The sequence below is a fragment of the Eutrigla gurnardus genome (genome assembly GCF_963514095.1).
Source record: "Eutrigla gurnardus genome assembly, contig: SCAFFOLD_105, whole genome shotgun sequence".
Lineage (NCBI taxonomy): Eukaryota > Metazoa > Chordata > Actinopteri > Perciformes > Triglidae > Eutrigla > Eutrigla gurnardus.
The window spans coordinates 22,441-45,276 of record NW_028155383.1 but is presented as its reverse complement, the minus strand read 5'-3'; the positions used below and the strand labels follow the sequence as shown (position 1 = coordinate 45,276).

General features: G+C 42.0%; 1 protein-coding gene across 1 annotated transcript; it reads right to left on the bottom strand.

Moving 5' to 3' along the window:
* Positions 1-10: 10 nt before the first annotated feature.
* LOC311010327 (scavenger receptor cysteine-rich type 1 protein M130-like) lies at positions 11-17,445 on the bottom strand (the record flags this gene model as incomplete). The annotated part of the gene is made up of 9 exons (XM_084040853.1): positions 11-327; positions 1,078-1,365; positions 1,459-1,773; positions 8,149-8,436; positions 8,530-8,844; positions 10,595-10,885; positions 10,965-10,997; positions 15,382-15,496; positions 17,341-17,445. 9 exons carry the CDS (start codon positions 17,443-17,445, stop codon positions 11-13), a joined length of 2,067 nt encoding a protein of 688 aa, XP_083896979.1.
* Positions 17,446-22,836: the final 5,391 nt, after the last annotated feature.

The window sequence follows — 22,836 nt, the reverse complement described above, 5'->3', positions numbered from 1 at the left end:
TTATTACATTTCAGAGCAGAAGGCTCTCAGAGGAGAAGTTATGAGAAAGAACATGGACGTGATAAACACAGCTGTAGCGTCCCTGGTGGGCGGGCTCTGCAGCAGGAAACAGGAAGTGGGCAGTGTGATTGACAGCTGGCTGGGTGTAGTTGTGTGCTGAGTTGGAGGAGGTGAAGGTGAGCTGGAAGGAGCCTCCTGGGTACTGTGGCTGGACGGAGCAGAAGACGATGAAGGTGGAGCCCCTGAACGCCTGAAACCCCTGCTGCTGGGCCTCGGAGACCCCGTCCATGGAGGAGGACACGGAGATGTTTGGCTGCAGCAGCAGGTCTGTAAAGACAGAGAGATGATGAACGGTCACATGAGGCTCGTTGGAGATGAACTGCTCCTCGCCTGGAAAGTAGACGAGATCAGGCGGCAGCAGCAGGAGGCGGAGCCTAAAAGCTGCCGTGCAGTCCAACACTTTCCAGCAGCCTTCATAGACGTCACAGGAAGTCATAGAAACAGTTACATCCTGTTAGATGCTACCTGTAGTTTGTGAACACGTTCAGATTGATATATTTTTTAAGAATTCATTTGGATTTATTCATATTTGTTCATAAATATCTGGAAATGTGTGTATGTTGCATTTTATTCTCTCCTTTCCTCTCTTGATGTCTGCCTCATAAAGCATGATGTAACTACTTGTTTTGATAAGTGCTATAAATAACCTTTATTATTGTCATTATAATTATGGTTATTATTATTATCAAACACAAAAGATATGTTTGAAAACTTTTATTGCACAACATGAGACTTACAGCCCATAATCTAGCGTTAAACATTAGAATGAGATCAAGATACGCTGTGGAAACAGGAAGTGATGTCACAAGTCTGCCAGGTGAAGCTCAGCAGTCTATGGAGGGTCTGAAGCTTCCAGAAACCAGCCCACTTCTCTACATTCTAGGACGTCATTGTCCTGGAGAACTTTACAGTTCAGTCCAGTGGAAACCACTGACTGTCACTGGGACAGAGGAAGGAACATACTGGGAACACTGCTGTCATAGATGATGTCATAGATGATGTCACTGAGGGGCTTACCTGAGCAGGTGAGATCCAGGATGGAGTAAGAGGAATCTGATGTTGCACACTCCCTCAGAGTGGATCCAGAATGAACACAGTCAGACCTGATCCACCACACAGGTCTGAATGAGGACTCCTTTCTCCGTCCTACAGAAACAGCAGAGCCACAGTCCAGCTCTCTACAGACAACAGCTGCTTCCTTCAGGGTCCAGCCATAGTCATCCACTGGTCTCCAGTCTCCCTGTCTCACCTCCAGTGTTCCAGCACAGCGACTGGCTCCTCCCACCAACCTGACATCATCAGGCTCTGAACAGAAAGAAGAGAGTCGTCAGTCAAAGAGCAAAGTGAGTTTGATGAGAACAGAAATGAACCAGATCAAAGCTGCAGCTCCTCTTCTACCTGAGCAGGTGAGTCCAACAGCTTTGCCAGGTGAGCAGGTGTTTCTATCTGAGCCTGAGCTTCTACAGTCCAGGAGAGCAGACTCATGGCCTCCACACTGGAACTCTTTGGTCCACGTTGGAGCCCCCACGTCTCCATAGAGCGCCCCCTGGAGGACTGAAGGAGCCCCACAGCCAAGCTCCCTACAGACCACCTCTGCATCCTGCTGGTCAAAGTCAGCTTCACACACTGAGGACCACCACTGGTTGGACTGGTTGGACTTCACCTCCAGTCTGCCTGAGCACAGACTAGTCCCATTCAGCAGCCTGACAGAGTCTGGAGAGATGATAGAAGATCAAATAGAGAGAGAGAAAAGACACCAGACACCAGAGAAAAAGATGTCATGAAACTATTCAGTGATTCAAACTGGACTCAAAACAATTCCACCATCAGTTCATCATGAACACCAGAACACATGGTTACAACACCACAGCCTGCAGCCATGTTCCATCACATTCCCGTGTCCTCGTGGCTTAAGGGTGAAGCTGATGTGGTCTCTGTCCCACTGTGACACCGAGGTCCACAAGCAGACAACACAACACTTCACTAACTGTGGATGCTCCACGTAATAAGGCAGGGAGACACCAACTGTGCCACGTTAACACCATATCAGCCGTGTGACAAAGAAATGTGTTGCACTCTCTTCACACAGCACTGCTGTTGCAGAATAGTGGGGACGTCCATGTTCTCCCTCATGGTCCTCATGCAGCCGCTAACCTGTGATGATCACATTAGAGCTGCACAGTTTGATGTGTGCACGAGGGCGGAAGTTTGCATCGGGACGATAAGGACAAGTCACAACCAAAGTTTGGGAAAGACAGACTTGTTCCAACCAATATTTTGATGTTTTAATATAACAGAATGTTATTTTACAAAATTCACCGTTTTCAGTCCAAATATGTCATTCGTGTTGATCCAAAGGTGGGGGGGGGGGGGGGTCGTTGGCATCATTTCACATAGACTGGAGTGAGACTATTGGCGTTTCAGAGTGTGATCTCCTTCACAATAAAATATCTTTGGTGGAACATCAAGATAACGGCATCGTCGTCTTCTTCACTTTTCAATGATACTGGCTTTGAGTCTCGTTATCTGCCAACGATATAATACTGTTTAATGTTAAATGCTGTTTTGGCTGATCGTTTTTCCCGGAGCGGGACGTTTCCATTCATTGTCTATGTAAGAAGCCCTGTAATGCCATCGCGGCGAGTTTCGAGAGACGGCGCCTCCTGCAAGCTTTTTTTTTTAAACTGAGCATTGTCGATCTAAAATAAAGACAGATTCAGCAACTGCATAGCTTATTTCTCGCCTAAAATGTTTTCAGAAACACGTTTTGGTGAACTATTTTCGTAAAATAAAGTAAGATTGGGAAGGTTGGGTGCATGGTGTGTTTGTGTGCGCATGCGTGGGACACACGTCTCGCAGCCATATATGAGCTGACTGAAGGAGAGCGTTACCTTTGAGAGAATGTTTATATACTTTGTTGAATATGTATCCATGTTAACGTTGTGCAGTTTAGAACAGAAACAGTCTGTTGTTTAATGTGCATCTGACATCAAGTTACTTTCCTCTGCTACTTAATGTTCTGAGGTTGCTGGCAGCTTTTTTTTTTTTTTTGCATTTTCGTTCAGACCTATTATTATTAGTGTGTTGTCTCTGCATACTAGGTGTTGCCTAGTAGCCGAAGACATGCTCATTTTATTTTGTGTAGAAAAAAAACATGGCAGTCTTAAATTACAAATAGAGCATTTTATTTTGATGGCTTTCAGGTTTATTGTTTTCGTAAATTATTAAAATGTGTTGACAAAAGTCATTTAGTGATCTGATTATATCTGTTTCATAATATGTCAGCAAGCAATGCATCAAGACTGTGTTGTAGATGTGGAAGCCTTTCCCCTTGTAAAGTTAACCATATCCACCTTTCATATGATGCAAACATAATGTGGGTGATATTAATGTAAGATGATTGCACAAGAGATTGACACTGATATGTGCTTTTGTTGATTCTTTTTAAAGAAATGGCAGAGACTCAGAAAACCAATCCAGCGTGGCAGCATTTCAGCGAGACGACTCCTGCAGCACTGGCTGACACTTTTTCAGCACTTTACTTGTTCTACCTCACCTGCTGTTAATATTTGTTCAATATTGTTCTACTTGTTCTTGTTCTAACTCACCTTTTTTAAGTTCAATACATATTCCATCTTAAATTGACACTTGTAATATTTGTTATCAGTGTAATTTTTAACATGTAAATTGAGGGAGCAAAAGTAATATTGGCTCCAAATATCGGCTCAAGAAAATTGGCAGGCCGTATCGGTCATCGGCCAAGACTGATGATCAGAAAATCGGTATCGGCATCGGCCCTAAAAAATCCATATCGGTCGATCCTTAATCTGGACAGTTCTTTTCCAGAATGAGAGCTCAAAGAGGAAGACGCTATCTATGTAGCACAGCTAGCGTCAGGGCTGAGGTGCAGATGGAGCTGGGCCTGGCTAAAGGTTCAGGTCAAGAAATGAATTAGAGCCATCCCATGTCTCATTATTACTGAGGATATTTTCTTTGAGCACAGGGTGTCTGTAGGTCCTTGCATAAAAGCACCAGATGTGTTAAATGATTCATGTGAATCAAAACCTTTAAAAAGTAGGAGTAAAAATACATGAAAAGAAGCAACCAACTAGTTAGAATCTATAAGACAAGTCAATAAAAAGATAAAGGATAAATAAAGAATAGTAAAAGCAACAGGTGACATGTAGGTTAAAACCAATAAAAAGAAAGAACACAATAAAAGTAATAATCCAGACCTTCAACCAGACTCCTGGGGCTCGTTCCAGAAAGCAGGTTTTCCTGAAACTCTGAGTTTGTTAACCCTGAGAAGAGGGAAACTCTGAGTTTTCCGTTCCAGAAAGAGAGAGAACTCAACCTTTAGGTCAGTTACCATAGTAACCAACTCTGTGAACCTAACCTGCTCGCTGGCAGGTTTGCTTCAACAAACCCTGAGTTTCTCCTACATGGCTCCGCCTTTTTCCGGAATCTGAACCAACTGAAAACAATGTCCGTCCTTTCCTCGTCAACCATCGATATGGAAATAAAAGTGATTCTAGCAGCTTTACGTCGGGAGAGGATTTTGATTACTTAGAAGGAAATTACCGTTTCTCCTACCGATCACATATCTAAACAATATTCTCCGACATTTTCAACATTTCATATCACGGACATAATCCAGATTCTTTGCAGAGCTCTAGATTTTTTGCGAACGGGAGTTTTCTGAAAAAGGACATTTCTTTGTTGAAATAGCTGCTTATATTTACTGTTTAATATGTGAAATATGATTAAAATCATATGCCTTAGTCTACATATTTGTGCAATATTCTTATGCTTAATTTTCAGCTGCAGCCACTTTCTTTTTGTGCCTGGGGGGATTACACCGATATGAAAATGATTGTTTGCTCATTGCGCTACTTTGTGAACCACGGGAGTTGAACCTCTGTCGCCTGAACCGTAGGCAGCGTTGCTAACTGTTACACCAGTGTCACGCTGTGGGACTGTAAGTAAAGACTTATCACCTTTAGATCAATCGACTGTTTCATTCATTTATACACATTAGGGATCAACCGATATTATCGGCCGATTTTGACGTTTTTTGAACGTATCGGTATCGGCCGATTCGGACTGCTGTTTTGGCCGATCGTTTTTCCCGGCATTTACAATCAGGCGCCGCAGACAGCTGCGTGTTGCTTGGTAGCGCTGACACAAGCCTGGACATTCCCCTCCCTGCAGTTGTCATGTCTCACTCTATGTTGTAGTTTTTGTCTCTGTCTGTTATTTTGGAGTATTCACCTTTCCTCTCGTTTCAGATCCTCTCTCCCTGCCCTTGTGGTTTCTCCTCCCTCAGTGATTGACTTCCCCCGCCCTGATTACCTTCACCTGTTTCCCATTACCTCCCCTCTGTGCATATATAGTCCCTGTGTTTTCCCTGTCCGTTGCCAGTTCGTCTTTTGTCCCCGTGCTAAGCGTTCCAGCCTTTTCCTCAAAGTTTCTAGTGTTTGACGGTTTTTAACTTCTGCCTGTTTTCCCTCGACCCTGTCTCTGCCTAACCCCTGCCGGATTTGTTTGCCTCCGCTGACTGACCTCCTGTGTACCGAACCTGTTTTAAGTAAAGACTTTATTACTTCATCCGTGCTGTATCTAGTCGTGCTTTTGAGTCCATACAACTGTCGTCACCCAGTCGTGATAGCAGTAGTGAGAGCATGGTCTTCAAAACAAAGGTGAGTTTTAAACTTTCTTTAACTGTTTAGCTGAGCTGAAATGTTGCCTTGTGCTTTGAAAGTGGAAACACTCAATGTCAAAAACATTGCTCCGTTTTGCTTGAAACTATGATAAAACCAGGGCTCTCAAGTGTTTTACTGAGTTCAGAGTGGGATTTTGGCTGAGGCTGCGGAGTCAGCGGGGAGGAGGGGAGGGGGGGTTGGTGAGTGATCGGCGAGTAGTTTAGGATCGGGGACGTACTGCAGTCGGGGTGAGAGAGAAATCCGACCGGCACCTGCTGCATTTACACCGTGCCATCATTCATGGCCGTAATAAACACTATTACTGCTTTGTACATGTTGTGGAAGTCCCGGACACACCGGGAAACTAAACGCCGTCCTGTTTACTTTTACCGGAGCGGGACGTTCCCATTCATTGTCTATGTGAGAAGCCGTGTATGCCGTCGCGGCGAGCTCTCGATAATCTTTTAAACTGAGCGTTGTCGATCTAAAATAAAGACAGATTCAGCAACTGCATAGCTTATTTATTTATTATAAACACGTTTCGGTGACTATTTTCGTAAGATAAGAGGGAGGTGGGAGGCTGCGAGGGGAGAACGATACGAGCTCGGAGGAGCACAGAGGGGAGGGGTGTGTGTCCGTGTCCCACTCGATGACGCGCACGCACACGTCTCAGCCATATATGAGCTGACTGAAGGAGAGCTTTAACTCTGAGAGAATGTTTTTATAATTTGTTGATGGCAGACTTAACTTACAAATCAAGCATTTTATTTCGATGGCTATTTTCAGGTTTATTGTTTTCGTAAATTGTTAAAATGTGTTGACAAAAGTCATTTAGTGATCTGATTATATCTGTTTCATAATATGTCAGCAAGCAATGCATCAAGACTGTGTTGTAGATGTGGAAGCCTTTCCCCCTTGTAAAGTTAACCATAATGTGGGTTATATGAATGTAAGATGACTGCACCAGAGATTGACACTGATATGTGCTTTTGTTGATTCTTTTTAAAGAAATGGCAGAGACTCAGAAAACCAATCCAGTGTGGCAGCATTTCAGCGAGACGACTCCTGCAGCACTGGCTGACACTTTTTCAGCACTTTACTTGTTCTACCTCACCTGCTGTTAATATTTGTTAAATATTGTTATACTTGTTCTTGTTCTACCTCACCTTTTTTAAGTTCAATAAATATTCCTTTTTAAATTGAGATTCGTAATATTTGTTATCAGTGTCATTTTTAACATGTTAATTGAGGGAGCAAAAGTAATATTGGCTCCAAATAACGGCTCAAGAAAATTGGCAGGCCGTATCGGTCATCGGCCAAGACTGATGATCAGAAAATCGGTATCGGCATCGGCCCTAAAAAATCCATATCGGTCGATCCCTAATACACATTAAGTCAGGCAGTGATTATCTGCCACGCCAACTGTCTCCATTTTGATGCCGTTACGTTGCTCCGCTTTCCAAGGATGACCTCGTTTTCTACATAAAAATATCCCTAACTCTCTCCCGGTTGCCATGGTGATTCGTAGTATCGGAGCTCCATTGATGATGGCTTTGTAGAGTCGGCAGGCACGTGCGTAACTCAGAGTTTACATCCTCAGAGTTGACTGAACTAATTCAGAACAGCTGTTCTGGAAACGAAAACTCAGAGTTGGTCGACCCAGAGTTCAAGGTTCGGTTCAGAGTTGGTTGAGCCTGCTTTCTGGAACGGGCCCCTGGACGGTGCCGCTAGAAAGGAATGTTTCCAGTTTAGTTTTAAAGGACAACAGCATCGGGGCTCACCCACCATGATGAAAAGCTAAAGGCACTTTCACCAGTTTTCCTGGAGAGCCGGGGAATAACCAGACGGCCTGTTCTAGACCACCTGAGAGGTCTGGCTGCTTGGTACCTCACAAGCCTGTCAGAGAGATATTGAGGTCCCAGACCATGTAGGGTCTTAAAAACACCATTAACATGAACAAATCAATTCTAAAATGGACTGGAAGCCAGTGAAATGACCTGAGCACAGCTGTTATATGGTCCTACTTCCTGTTTGTACTTCTCTACTGAAAGGAGTTTGGTAAGACTTTAGATGGAAATGAGGGACGAGAGATGAAAGGTCACATTTACCCTCCGTTCAACAAGATGGACCCTCAAAACAGGAAGTGATGTCACAGGTCTGACAGACAGACAGGTGTGTCCTGCCAGGTGAAGCTCAGCAGTCTATGGAGGGTCTGAAGCTTCCAGAAACCAGCCCACTTCTCTACATTCTAGGACGTCATTGTCCTGGAGAACTTTACAGTTCAGTCCAGTGGAAACCACTGACTGTCACTGGGACAGAGGAAGGAACATACTGGGAACACTGCTGTCATAGATGATGTCATAGATGATGTCACTGAGGGGCTCACCTGAGCAGGTGAGATTCAGGATGGAGGAAGAGGAATCTGATGTTGCACACTCCCTCAGAGTGGATCTATAATGAACACAGTCAGACCTGATCCTCCACACAGGTCTGTCTGAGGACTCCTCTCTCTCTCCTACAGAAACAGCAGAGCCACAGTCCAGCTCTCTACAGACAACAGCTGCTTCCTTCAGGGTCCAGACATAGTAATAGCCAACCACTGGTCTCCAGTCTCCCCGTCTCACCTCCAGTGTTCCAGCACAGCGACTGGCTCCTCCCACCAACCTGACAGGCTCTGAACAGAAAGAAGAGAGTCTTCAGTCAAAGAGCAAAGTGAGTTTGATGAGAACAGAAATGAACCAGATCAAAGCTGCAGCTCCTCTTCTACCTGAGCAGGTGAGTCCAACAGCTTTGCCAGGTGAGCAGGTGTTTCTATCTGAGCCTGAGCTTCTACAGTCCAGGAGAGCAGACTCATGGCCTCCACACTGGAACTCTTTGGTCCACGTTGGAGCCCCCACGTCTCCATAGAGCGCCCCCTGGAGGACTGAAGGAGCCCCACAGCCAAGCTCCCTACAGACCACCTCTGCATCCTGCTGGTCAAAGTCAGCTTCACACACTGAGGACCACCACTGGTTGGACTGGTTGGACTTCACCTCCAGTCTGCCTGAGCACAGACTAGTCCCATTCAGCAGCCTGACAGAGTCTGGAGAGATGATAGAAGATCAAATAGAGAGAGAGAAAAGACACCAGACACCAGAGAAAAAGATGTCATGAAACTATTCAGTGATTCAAACTGGACTCAAAACAATTCCACCATCAGTTCATCATTTACAGTTTTTCTAATTGCTTTGCCACAATTCTCAAAAGATAATGAATATTTTCTAAACAACATGTGTAAACCTCCAAACCACTGGCCACTGCTTCACAACAGATTATCATTTCTCATTCTTTTGAATAAATTGCAAATGTTTAAGCACATATATGCAAATGAGTACAATTATCTACAATTTGCACAATTAATGATTGAACATATCTTGCTGATCAAAACTGATTATCTAAATGTGTCAGCATATATACCATGAATATCATTATGTACTATGGAGTATTTTCTAACGTCCACTAAACTGGTAAATTGTCTGTCAGGAGAAACTTGAACTTCACTAACCAATGAGGAGTTTGTCCCATCTTACATCAACCAATCACACGTCATCTCCAGTCAGCTGACAGGTGCTATTCATGAGTACGGCTGTTACCAAACATATTTATAGAGCTGGACTACAACAGAATAACCACAATGTCTGAACATGGAGGAACCTGCTCAGGTACATCATGAACAGGGCAACTGTAACCGTTTCCATGGAAACGTGAGTGCAGTGAGTAATACTGTAAAAGAAACTTGTACTGATGAAATCAGCATGTGGATAGTATTCAGTTTAGTGTTCAGTTCACTGGACAAACAGAACATTCTAGTAGAGGAAACATTCAGGGTCAACTAAAGAAATAGGACAAACCTGAAATGTGGATATAAGGAACATTTCCAGGCTCCACTGCCGTCCTGAAAAACATCTCAACATTCTGACCACCATTGTTTCCATGAGGTCAAAGGAACTTTTCATTTGGAGGGCAGAGACTTTTTATATGAGACACTAACTTTGTTTTGAAGCACGACTTCAATGTTTTGAGTGAGTTCTGACCTTTTGCAGGTGAGTTATGGTGTTGTGTTGGAACATGGAAGCTATTTAGACAAATCAGGTTCTGAGAATATTAACAAAGTTTCAAGAGATGAGCCAAAGAAATTGAAATAAACTGTAACACCAGAACATGTTTAGAACACCACAGCCTGCAGCAGTGTTACATCACATTTACATGAATACACCCTAACAACTGTTATCCATTGTTCAACACTTTCAATATGTTTTCAAGCAGAAACACATCATCATCTGCAGATCCTCTATTCTGTTCCTTCTGCTCAGAGACTCCAGAAACGTTGCTCTCCACACAGAGAAGTTACAGCTTTGGATTCTCTCTTATCTTCCTGAGAATAAAGCTGTGTTTAGAAACAGAGCTGTAAGATGTAAAAGCCATCAGGGCTGGACTCTCTCCTTCTAAGGAGGTGTTCAGGGTGAAGGACTCCACGTGGGGGTGGAGATACTGACGAGCCCCCGACTGAGCTGCTCAGAGTTGTGGCCACTTTTGGTGCCTGCTATGGTGGCAACCAAAGAACCTGCTGGTGGAAACCAGCGGCTCAGAAAGCTGTGGAGCTGAAGAAGGAGTCCTTTCAGGCTGCTTGGTGGTCGGCCCAGAGGACTCCTGAAGCAGCACACGTGGAGGTTTCTCTCATACAGATATCTTGGTGCATTCAGCAGCTGATTTACTGACACTGAGCTCATCAGTCTGCTGCTGTTCTGGTACATGACTGATGATGTCATAGATGATGTCACTGAGGGGCTTACCTGAGCAGGCGAGATCCAGGATGGAGGAAGAGGAGACTGATGTTGCACACTCCCTCAGAGTGGATCCAGAATGAACACAGTTAAACCCGATCCACCACACAGGTCTTCTTGAGGACTCCTCTCTCCGTCCTACAGAAACAGCAGAGCCACAGTCCAGCTCTCTACAGACAACAACTGCTTCCTCCAGGGTCAAGCCATAGCCAAACACTGGTCTCCAGTCTCCCTGATGTCTCATCTCCAGTGTTCCAGCACAGCGACTGGCTCCTCCCACCAACCTGACATCATCAGGCTCTGAACAGAAAGAAGAGAGTCGTCAGTGAAAGAAGTGAAGATTCTGCTTTCTTTCTCTCTTGTTAATTTCTCTATTTACCTGTTGAGTTGTGATTTCCTTCAACCTGGAGTCCTGGAGAAACACAAACATATATATTGTTTTCATTCAATGAAATAAAATCAACAAACATGTTTTCAAATGATGTTGAAGAGAGCGAATATCTGGTCGATGTGACCACTGCTCTTTGAAAATCCTGTTTGTGTCCACTCCTGCCTCCGTCCTTCTGAGGACAAGCAGATGATGGAGGGAGACAGGAGAGAGACAGACAGCAGATGATGGAGGGAGACAAGAGAGAGACAGACAGCAGATGATGGAGGGAGACAGGAGGGAGACAGACAGCAGATGATGGAGGGAGACAGACATGGAAATATCCAAATCATATGTCATTACTAACCCTTTTCGATAATCAATCATTACTTTTGAAAATCTTCATGGAAAATTAGGTGAAAAGTGTGTTTTATGGTCACAAAGGTGACCGGTGGGATAATGTCTATGTTAGCATATTTCTCCTTCACAGTCTTATAAAATACTTCTAAAATGTAAAACTCTGTTTCTGGCAGCATCTCCATCATCGCCACTAAAATACTTCATCACATGCTAGTGTGACTATTTTACATATCAAAAGTCCTCATACATCACCGATATGATTACAGAAAGCAAACTAAAACATCTCCTTTATTGTAACATTGTGACTTTTGTAAAATGTATTGAAACCTTCATGTTCTAACTTTGTTCTAACATTTTATCTTGTACTTTAGTTCAATATTACTTTAGTGCATTCATTGTAACATTGTAATAATTAATCTGTAGACCAGTCACATGATTCATTTACAATATAGGGGTTATTCAGGATAGAGGTATTCTGCATTCAAGAAGAGGAAAGCATCAAACTAAACTTTGATATATACATGTATGTATTTATGTATGTGTGTGTGTGTGTGTGTGTGTGTGTGTGTGTGTGTGTGTGTGTGTGTGTGTGTGTGTGTGTGTGTGTGTGTGTGTGTCTCCCCCTCATAGTCCATATCTGACCCATCACTATCACCATCACTGAGGACAGCATCTTTCTCATGTTGAGGGCTAGCTGTAATATTGCATGCCTTGTGTGGGCGGGCCCCTCGGTCCAACATATGCAGCATGTTAGTGTGTGTAAGTTCAACTAGAAGACAGAAGAGAAAGTTAGGTAGAACAACAACTCTGTATGTGTACAAGTTGAAGAATGCCCTGTCTTCTCATGATAGGATTACTTGTTCATGTCCTTAACACAATCATGTCTGATCACTAATGTCACTTATTAATCATCTAGTTTCTTTGATCGTCTGTTATACTTCTCTATGAGTCGTATCTTCCCATCTTTTTTTTCTTATTTAATTAATGACATGTTTCTGTTTGTGTCCGTGTGTTTCTGTTCAATGTTTTGTCTAAATTGTGTTTTCATTGTATTCATGTTGTTCGGGACCCCCTGGAAAACGAGATGGTACATCCCAAGGGCTTATTCCTAATAAAGAACTCCAAACAAGTACATGTACATCTAGATACTGTACATTGTGTTATCCCACTGGTCACAACATGTTTCTTCATTCTGTGACTTCAGTGAACAGAGTTGAGTGATTGTAAATACATATATCAATACTAAACATCTTAAAGATTATGTGAACCAGAAATATTAGTCTTATCTTCATATTAACATACTTTACTAAGCTTGTTTTGTCGGAGCTTTCATGCAGCCATCCTCCTCTACAGGTGCAACCAGGAAGTAATCAGCTCTGGTCATGTGACATTTACACTAAACATGCAACACTGCACATATGTCATTGAGAGGTTTTATTACTTCAATACTTTCTGGAAATGGATCGATACAATATTCAGTAATGTTTGTAGGACCTGTTAACTGAAAATGTTTTCATGGTTACTATAGTGACCGATGGGATTAAATTTAAAGTGCACAGTTTAACCAATGTTAATGTTATTTAATTTACCTGACAATAAAAGTTCATGTAGTTGAGGTGTTTTAATGTGAAGCAGCAGCATTTAAATGCAGCTCTGACACAGAGTGAACAGGAAACAGTGAGGATGATCAATCAGATGGACTTACACACAGTAACACTGATCACATGCTGCATCGTTTGTCACAAGTCTGAATATATGGCGGACTAACAACACCAACCGCTGCACAGAGAGATGCTTACTGAATATACATACAGTGATTGTAGAAATAATACATGTAACCACTTCAAAACATTCATTTCACAAATACTTATTTACAACAATGATAACTGCAGCTTAGAAAAACATAAGTAGACACTGGCTGCAGCCCAACCCTCCCACAGTAGAAGAATGGACAGATATGATTAATGATAGATACTGAATGGGAAGAAAATCACCTTTTCACTTCATATACAAATGGATAAATTCACAAAAATATGGTCAAAATGGGTCTCCTTCATGAAAAGACACAGACGGATCTAAGGGAAGTAACGGATTAAATATGAAAGTGTCCTCAGCTAATTGAACGGTCATTTTAAAAGCTGATAGACAATCTCCCTACAAAGGTGTTTCCTCTTTTCATGTATTATTTTCCCACACACCCCTGCTCTATTTCACTTGTTCTAATGTTGGGAAAAACCTGATTCTTATCCCCTCCTCTCCAATGTTTTATTTTTATAGTTATATATAATTATCCATGTAAATGTGTACACAATCTGTGTCCATTTATAAAAATGAATATATTATTGGTTTCACAGTCGTTGGTAAAAAGCATGTAATTTGAACTCCAGCTGTAATTCATTCTATCAGCCGCTAGAGGGAGATAGAGGGCCATAAATCCAACCGTCCGAATACAGGGAAGTACATCTCTCATGTGAAGAGATGCACAAAGATGCTCCTGAAGTACAAAGCTGAAATCTAAAAACTGCAGTTTAAGAGCAGCAGAGAACTTTACAGAGGATAACATGTTTGAGAAATATAATTTAAAAATGTTATGGAATGTAAGGGCAGAGAAGAAAATACAAAGAGATATGTTTGCACTGAAATAATATATGACTCAGTAATGTTTGTTTCTGTGTGAAGTTCACAACATTTTTCTGATGAAAATAGAAAAGTAGTTGTTAAAATATGGATTTTTCTGAAAAATAGATATGTAAATAGTAAAATGTTGATTTTTCTCACGAAAAAATAGAAATGTTAAAAATGTTGGCCCACTAGGGAGCCTTGTCTGGGTCATGTGTTCTTGAGAGCCAAATCATCTGTATTTTTTTTAAATTGGTATAATAAACTTTGATTGCTAGTATATATGTTGTTGTATTTCTTAAATGAGTGAGCTATAGTAGGCCAATGAAGTGACAAGGTTATAATGGTGGAAGTGTATGGTGATATATCTGGCCCTCTGGTCGTGAGGTGAACATTTGTGTGTCCCTCCCTTTCATCAAAGCTGCCCTCCCTGTTCTGGATGAACTGCTTTTTACTTCCCTGTGATCAAAAGCAAGGAAAACATGATTGATGTATGAAATACTCTGAAAAAACAAACAAACAAGAAATAATAAATGACTGAAATAGAATGAAAACCTCTGATTGGATGAAAACCCCGTGGAGTGGAGCCTGGCGGTGTTGATGTATGTGAGCAGTTTACTTCCCTGTAGGGCTGTCAAAATTACTCTAAAATGACGTTCAAATATTCCCTTTAAAAAAACACATATATTCAAACATATTCATATTTCTGGTTGTGCATTAGGCACGTCAATAACAGGACAAATTAATACAACGAGACATAACTACTTGTATTGGTAATTTATTTAAGTTTAAACATATTCAACAACATATTACCTACAAAAATAAGGAAATTAACTGATGGACAAGCAGCCCTCTCTCTCTCTCTCCCTCTCTCTCTCTCTCTCTCTTCCTCTCTCTCTCTCTCTCCCTCCCTCCCTCACTCTCTCACCCCCTCCCTCTCTCTCCCTCTCACGCTCTCTCTCTCTCTCCCCCTCCCTCCCTCCACATATCGGTTTAAATGAACGACAACAATAAACAAATGCTGATCAAGAGTTTAGAGTAATTTAAGGTTGTGATTCTTGTCCTAAATATGTCAGGCTTCATTCAGTGGTTGAAACAAATATTATTAACATTAATTGAAGTTGCCACTGTTTGTTTTTTTTTAACGTATGATTCAAAATAATTTTCACATTCGAAATTCTGTTTTTAACAACTATTCGAATATATATTGGAATTTAGAATATTTGTCGACAGCCCTACTTCCCTGTGATCAAAAGCAAGGAAAACATGATTGATGTATGTAATACATACTAAAAAAGAAATAATAAATGACTGAAATGGAATGAAAACCTCTGATTGGATGAAAACCCCGTGGAGTGGAGCCTGGCGGTGTTGATGTATGTGAGCAGTTTGTTCTCAGTTAAAGATCCAACACAAATAATATCACATCATCTTTAAAGCAGAGTCCTACCTGAGATCCACAGCAACAGCACCAACAGGGGGTCCATGATGTGCAGGTAGACCGTCTGTCTGCCCGCCTGTCTGTCTCTGCTCTGATAAAGACCTGTGCTGTCCTCAATGTAGATCTGTGTACAGGAAGAGGTGGAGCTTTACTCTTTACTTAGAAACATTTCTCAGAACTGCATTTCTGGGAAACTAAAAAACTTTTAATCGGACAAGAATCTGCCTACTGAGGACATATTATATGACTGTTACTATGACAACCAGGAAACCAGGAGATGTTCCTATGAGATAAATGCTGTCAGTGTCGTCTTATCACTTTGATCAATGTTTCAACATCAAGTCTTTCAGAGGAGACTGGATTACAGCTTATATTAACTGTTGATGGATCTATTGAATGTTTTAGTAATCAATCATTGAGTCTATAAAACACCAGTAAACGGTATAAAATGTGCAGCCCAGTCTGTCAGAATCCGAGGTGAAGTCTTTAAATGTCTTGTTTTGTCCGACCAACAGTCCAAAAGCCAAAGAGATTCAGTGGATGTGGATCTCTGCAGGAAGCTCCGAGCTGTCCATTCCTGTTGGATTCCTTCTAACTTCTGAATTCAAACATCGTCCCTCAAACTCGTAGCAGGAAAATGATGATGAGAAACGGTGCAGGATGATATTTGAGTGTTTCAGTGTGTCGTCTCCTTGTTGACTGCAGTCTGTGTGTAACTGCTGCTGTAACTGACTGTGTCTCAATCAGTTCACTGACATCATGTTTCAGTCTGACTTTGACTTTCATTCGTCCTTCATAAAGCAGCAGGATGTTTTCAGCTCTGCTGCTTTCTTTATTCAGAACACCTCATATTTTATTGCTCTGGAGGCTCATTTTATTCTGAACCTGTAAATCTGTTTGTGTTGTTTTAGCTGCATTCGGCCTCCAGAGGGGTTCCACCTTTGTCACGGCCTCCTGCACCGCTTTAATCTGGCGCTCAAATACTCTAGAAAACAACTTTGACAGGTACGGTGGCTGAGGAGGGACATACAGGGTGAACTTTACAATAGTGATCCAGCGCTTTATCAATACATTACAACCAGAATCAAAGAGAGGGAGTGAGGGGGGCTCACAGTCTGGTTATGGGACCAGCCGGTCATAAACTGATGCACGGTGAACCTTTGCTGAACAACATGAACAGCTTCATGAACACAATTCAATAACATTCATGAATATAGGCCAGAGATCTTCAACATGGGGTCCGGGACCCATAGGGGGTCCACAGATTTCCAGCAGGGGGTCCCCAACATTATTTGATCCCAAACCTTTTTTTCTTACAAAATGTAAAATATGTTCAAAAATACACATTAACATTAATATAACATCTAATAAGCAAATATAAATGTTAAGTGTTGTGTAAATGTGAAATTGTGATGTAGAAATGCCAATATAGATTTACAATATGTTCTGTAAATATATATTTCTGTCAACAATTATTATTTTAATGGCTAAGCATTGCATACATACATCATTACAAAGTACCTGTATACATGGCACTATAGGCTGCACTACACATTATTATTGGCCTGGCTTAATAAGGAACATGATTAATATGATATGTAATAGGGGGCCCTCCACCGTGTCACTATCAGCCAAGGGGCCCTTGGCCTGGAAAACGTTGAAGACCTCTGATATGAATGAATGTAAAAATATGGTCACACTGTTTAAATAATGACAGTAGGCTACTTCACTGGATGGAAACTTGGAATGAGCAGTGGGATAACCGGAATGAACACATTAGTTTCCCAACAAAGTGACTGAGATACAGATAAGACTGATAGATCCTGGATCTTAGCCCGGTCTGGAGCAGGCTAGTTCCACAGGATACATCTCCATGGTGACCGATGCCATGACATGAGACATACTTTCATGGAACTGGATCAAGGCTAACTTCAGCCAGGACCTGGACCTCTGGACTCTGGAACTAACCCCGGACTCTGAACCTGACCCCGGACTCTGGATCTGACCCCGGACTCTGAACCTGATCCCGGACTCTGGACCATCTCTGAGTATGTATACTATAGGGTTGGGCATCGAGATCCGGTTCCAAATAGGAACCGTTTCCTAATCTCCGGTTCCGGAACCGTTAAGAGAAGCTGTTGGAATTGCGATCCTTTTTTTTTCGGTTCTTAAACGTCTGCACTACTTTGTTTGTATTACTCCGCCCTGCGTACGGAGACTCCGCGATAGAACGAAGAGCGTCACTCACTCAACATGGATGGCAGAAGAAGACGCCGCTCGAAAGTCTGGCTTCATTTTAATTTGAACAAAGATGGATTAGCACAGTGCAACATATGTGGAAAACTACGCGCTACTTAGTAACGCGTTACTGTAGTCGGACTACTTTTTTCAGTAACGAGTAGTCTAACGCACTACTATTGCCAAAGCAGTAGTCAGATTAAAGTTACTTATCCAAATACACGGCGTGTTACTATTTTTGTCAGTAAAAAAAAAAGATCTGCTTTCTTCTTGCGTCTCGGGGATGACGTATGTTAGCCGACACCTTCACGGACGGTCGCGTGTAGTCGCTATACCGGCAGAAACGTAAACAATGGAGGGGGAGAGATACGCATTTTCCAGCTGGAAATACAAGCATTATTTCGACTTCATCTCAGCAAAAGATGGCAACATAAAGGTTCGTTGTACACTCTGTGTTAACAACAAAGTGTTGTCTACTTTCAAGAATACAACGTCAAACTTGAAAAAACATTTAGAGTCACAGCATGGCACAACCACATTAAACGAGCCGGTCCCGCCCGGTAACGGTGAAAAGGCGCAGCGTGTGAATAAACAAGACGAGTTCTCGATTTCACGGAGCTCCTGCTAACTCAGTCTGTGCTGAAATGCGAGCGGAGTCTCTCTTGAGTGTTTAGTGGAGAAATGTCTCGCTGCTTGCTGGCCCCGCCCCCTCCCTTCGTCATCACGCCGCTCATACTTGAGGACTGTGCTCATTTGTTTCATAAAACCAATCCTTGCTGCTCTAATGCCGGTTCAATATTCATAAAATGTTCATTCATGATGTTACTGCCATTACAATATGCAAACAATTATTTAAGTTAAGTGAAGTCAAGAAAGACTGTCTTTATTTGTTTTATATAAAACATGTATTTTCTATCAGGACATAGTTTTCAAGTGCAACTTAAAATGGATACATTGTTGATGTTACTGTTAAAAAAGCACATCAATAAAGTGAGTATTGGCAAAATCGGTAGTTGGCAGCTGTTGAATGTAACTAATAAAGTAACTTGTAATCTAACTTAGTTACTTTTGAAATCAAGTAGTCAGTAACTTAACTAAGTTACTTTTTAAAGGAGTAGTCAGTAGTCAGATTACTCTTTCAAGGTAACTGTGGCAACACTGGACCTGTTGACCTGCACCTCAAAGAATCAGAATCGAGAATCGTTTAGAACAGGAATCGAAACAGAGGATCGGGATCTGGATCGGAATCGATGCCCAACCCTACTCCTATGTGATTATGTTCCTTTATATTTACTTACTGTACTATTTACTGTACATAATGAGCTGACCTTCCTTTCAGTAATGTCGTATTTTGCCTGTTGAATACCTAAAGTGAGGCTTTGTCAGGACTACATGAGATTTTGCTCTTGTATCTGAAAGAGAAGCCGAGTCTGTGGAGCTGAATACCTCTAATTAGCACCTTGTTACTCCACGTAGGTCAGAGGTGAAAGGTTTAAATTCCTCCTCAGAGTTAATCCTGTCTGCATTAAACTGTCACATTATCGCCTGTGTTGAACTCACTGTGACCTCTGCACCTTCAGACATCGCTGTCCAGTCCAGTCAGGAAATACAGTCCCTCCACATAACAACTAAATAAATCATAAAAAACACAATTCATAAGTACGGGGAATGAATTAATATGGACATTTTTAACAGAATTTTCTCTCCCTCTCATCTCTTCAGGTCAATGACCTCCCAGATTTCCTCCACGGGAAGGACCGGGAACTCTGCCAGCACATCCGAATCACCTACGTCCCACAAGCCTGCTGTGAGGGGCCGTGATTGGATGAGGAGAGACAGGAGGGTGGGACTTCCTCCTGCATCCCCGCCCTCTCGCAGACCCAGCCACTGCCCAACACCACGCACCTCAGAGGGTAAAAAACTAAACTTTTTACAAACAAGTGTCATTCTCCAACAAAGTCTTAAGAATAAGGTCAGTGGCACATTAACTGGTGTTTTGGCTTTGCAGACCAGCACGTTGGATTTGCTAATTCATTAATTCATTGAGACTATTAATGCCAAGGTTGCAGCTTAGATCAGTTACAGGCCAAGGTTTATAAGAGCGGCTGTGACTCAGGAGGAAGAGCAGGTCTCACACTCATCACCCAGTTAGTGTTTCCAGCTCGTGTCCTTGAGAAAGATCCCAAATAGCTCCTGATATCCAGGCCAGCGCCTTGCATGGCTGTTTTGCCACCAGTGGTGTGAGAGATGGATGAAACTACGACCTGCAAGGCACCGTTGCAACCACGCTACCAATGCAATCAGAGGACTTTAGCACTTAGCTGTAAAGTTCACCTTCAATAATGGAAGCTAACGTTGGAAACAGCTTCACAACAGAAGCCCAAAATCCAAGATTGGCGACGGCCAAAGAGCTGAACTCGAGACTCTAAAACCGTAGTCCACCAACCAATGGGTGACATCACCATGACTACGCCCGCTTCTACTCTACAGTCTTTGGTTAAAATATGTGTTCATCTACTCTGGGTATTTGGTGAAAATCTGTAACAGCAGTGAAGATGGTGTATATATTTTATGTCTTGGTTTCTTTCCCTTAAAATGCAGCTTTAACCCTCCTGGGTCTTTTTTCCCTGACAGGATATCCTGCACAGAGGTAAGAATCACACACACACACACACACACACACACACACACACTGGTTGCTCTTACTTTTTAGTACCAAACGGTCTATAAAATTGGTCCAAAAAGCTTCTTAAATGTAATTTAATTCTACTTTGAAACAAATGGATTTCCCCCCATCGATCACTATTTTTATTCACAACTAAAGGAATGATTTGACACTTCAGACTCTGAGCTGCCCTGCTTGGTGTTGCTTTATGTGTCTAGTTTTGCATTTTCCCCTGCAAAGTGTGCTGCATAGATTCTGTCTGGGCGTCAGGGAGAAAGACAAACCTTTTGAGCTCTAAAACCTTTACAGCTGTGTTTGTCTGCAGGGCTACAAGTGAGGAGGAGGGTTCAACTTGAGGGGGTTAAATACCTGCATGTATGTGTGTGTGTGTGTGTGTGTGTGTGTGTGTGTGTGTGTGTGTGTGTGTGTGTGTGTGTGTGTGTGTGTGTGTGTGTACATGGTAGCGTGGCGATCTCTAGAAGGCAGCGTTCTCACTAAAACGCCAAACAGTTCACAAAAAGTTCTCTGCTGGTTTTGTTTGGAAACCAAGTGAATAATGCATGAAGTGAAAGCTCCTTCACTCTGCCTCGCTCTGTAGAGATCCTCTCCACAGTCTCAGGTAGCTCATGACTTCATAAAGAGAGCTTAGTTCACCTGCTCTCATTATTCTTCTTCAATGGGGAATTTGAAGAGGTACGATTGACCTTCTGACCGAGATCCAAATGTTTATTGTTTTTTTGCTCCAGAAATTGACTTAAAGGCTCTGAACAACACAGAATAAATGTAGGGCTGCAACCGGCGATTATTTTCATTGTTTGTTTGCAGATTATTGTTTTTTAATATTCTAAACCAGCCATTTAACAAGTTAAACGTATGGTATTATGGCATTAGGGAATTTTGCAATTAATATTGTAGGTTTTTTTGAGGCATACAATGAATTTGCTTTGGTGTTTTGGTGCATGACGTGAGAATAAGAGAAAATGGAATTAAAAATGAAGTAAAACAATGCAAAAATCAATAAACACAAATATAGAATAAAATTATAATATAAATATTAACAAAAAATAATGTATAATAAATAATGTACAATATATATGAATTTAAATGAAAGAGTGGTAGTTCTGTGGATTGTTGAGGTTTTCATCTTATTTTGATGTAAAACTGTAGAAATTGACCTTCATCAGACTTTTAACCTCAGGGTTCAGGGTCGCTTGGTGTAATCTCCCTCTCTTCTCATAGAACATATAGTATATGAATATCCTCTGGATAAAGTAAACTGAATATCCCTGAGTTGTGGCCAAAACAAGATACCGGTATTTCAACGACATCATCTTCTGGGAAACAATGATCAACATTCTTCACCATTTACATGTTTTTGACCAAACAACTGATCAATAATGGAGAAAATAATCCAGGAATTTAAATGAATCTCCAATGAAAACAGTGGTTAGTTACAGCCCTCATTTGCTGCTGTAACAAAAGTTCATCTCCCTGTTCACCAGGAGCCCCAGTGAAAGGGGGATAGAGGAGGTTCCCATATTAGCACCCACACGTTCTGCCTCCTGTCCAAACCCGGAGACTCTGGGTCTCCTCAGGGTCCCCCACCCTCCACAGCACCCTCCCTCTACTCCCCCACCGGCTCCCCCACCTCTCCTCTGTCCCCCTCCAGTCCCAGACGGAGCGGCCCGGACACTGGCCAGGTACAGACGCCGTTACGCTTCCTGGTTGTAAATATTTGGGGATACAAAATGTGGAAAGATGAGAAGCCGTTGTGTGTTGATGATGTGATGCTCCAGGTCCCGAGGATGATCGGTGCAGGTCTGTCTCGCCTGCTGAGGAGAGGCTTTGTGAGCCGCGGAGAGGAAAGGACGGCTGAGCTGCATCTTTATGCCGTATCACACATGTCCAGACTTTCCCTCCATCTGCAGAGCTCCTGGAACAGCTTCATTATTGTGAGTGATGACGGAGACACAGTGTGTGTTTCTGTTCTACTACAGAATGTAGTGTTAGTCTTCTTAGTAGCTCTGCATTTAATATCCATAGCATGAAAGCATTGATATTTCCAAACATCCCATAAAAAAGGCCAAAACCAACAATGTATTCGTCCGTCTCTCAACCTTTTTCTCAGCTCCCAGTAGACTCCAGTCTTTAAAAACAACTCACTAATATATCATGTCATTTTAAAAAAAGAGGCTTACAGTAGTAGTTTCCTAAAATAGCCGGTCACGAAGTTTGCAAACCAACTGGAGGAGAAAAGGAAAAGCAAGAAAAATAAATGAATCCAAATGTAGGTATTCTTCCTTTCAACAGATACACTCTGAACAAAGTTTGTATTTGTTTCATTTGCAGCTGTGCAATGATTCATTGTGAACACCTGTCAGTCTTTTAGTGCATTGCTCAATTATAAAGGGTTGATTTAGCAACCAAGAACTAGCTATCATTAATAATAATAGCCTTACAGTAACACATATTGAAATGATTCCATAGAGTATTCCTTGTTGTGTTCATACAGTGGATTCAAAGATAAGTCAACAAGGTTTCATCTTGATTTGAGTGTAAAC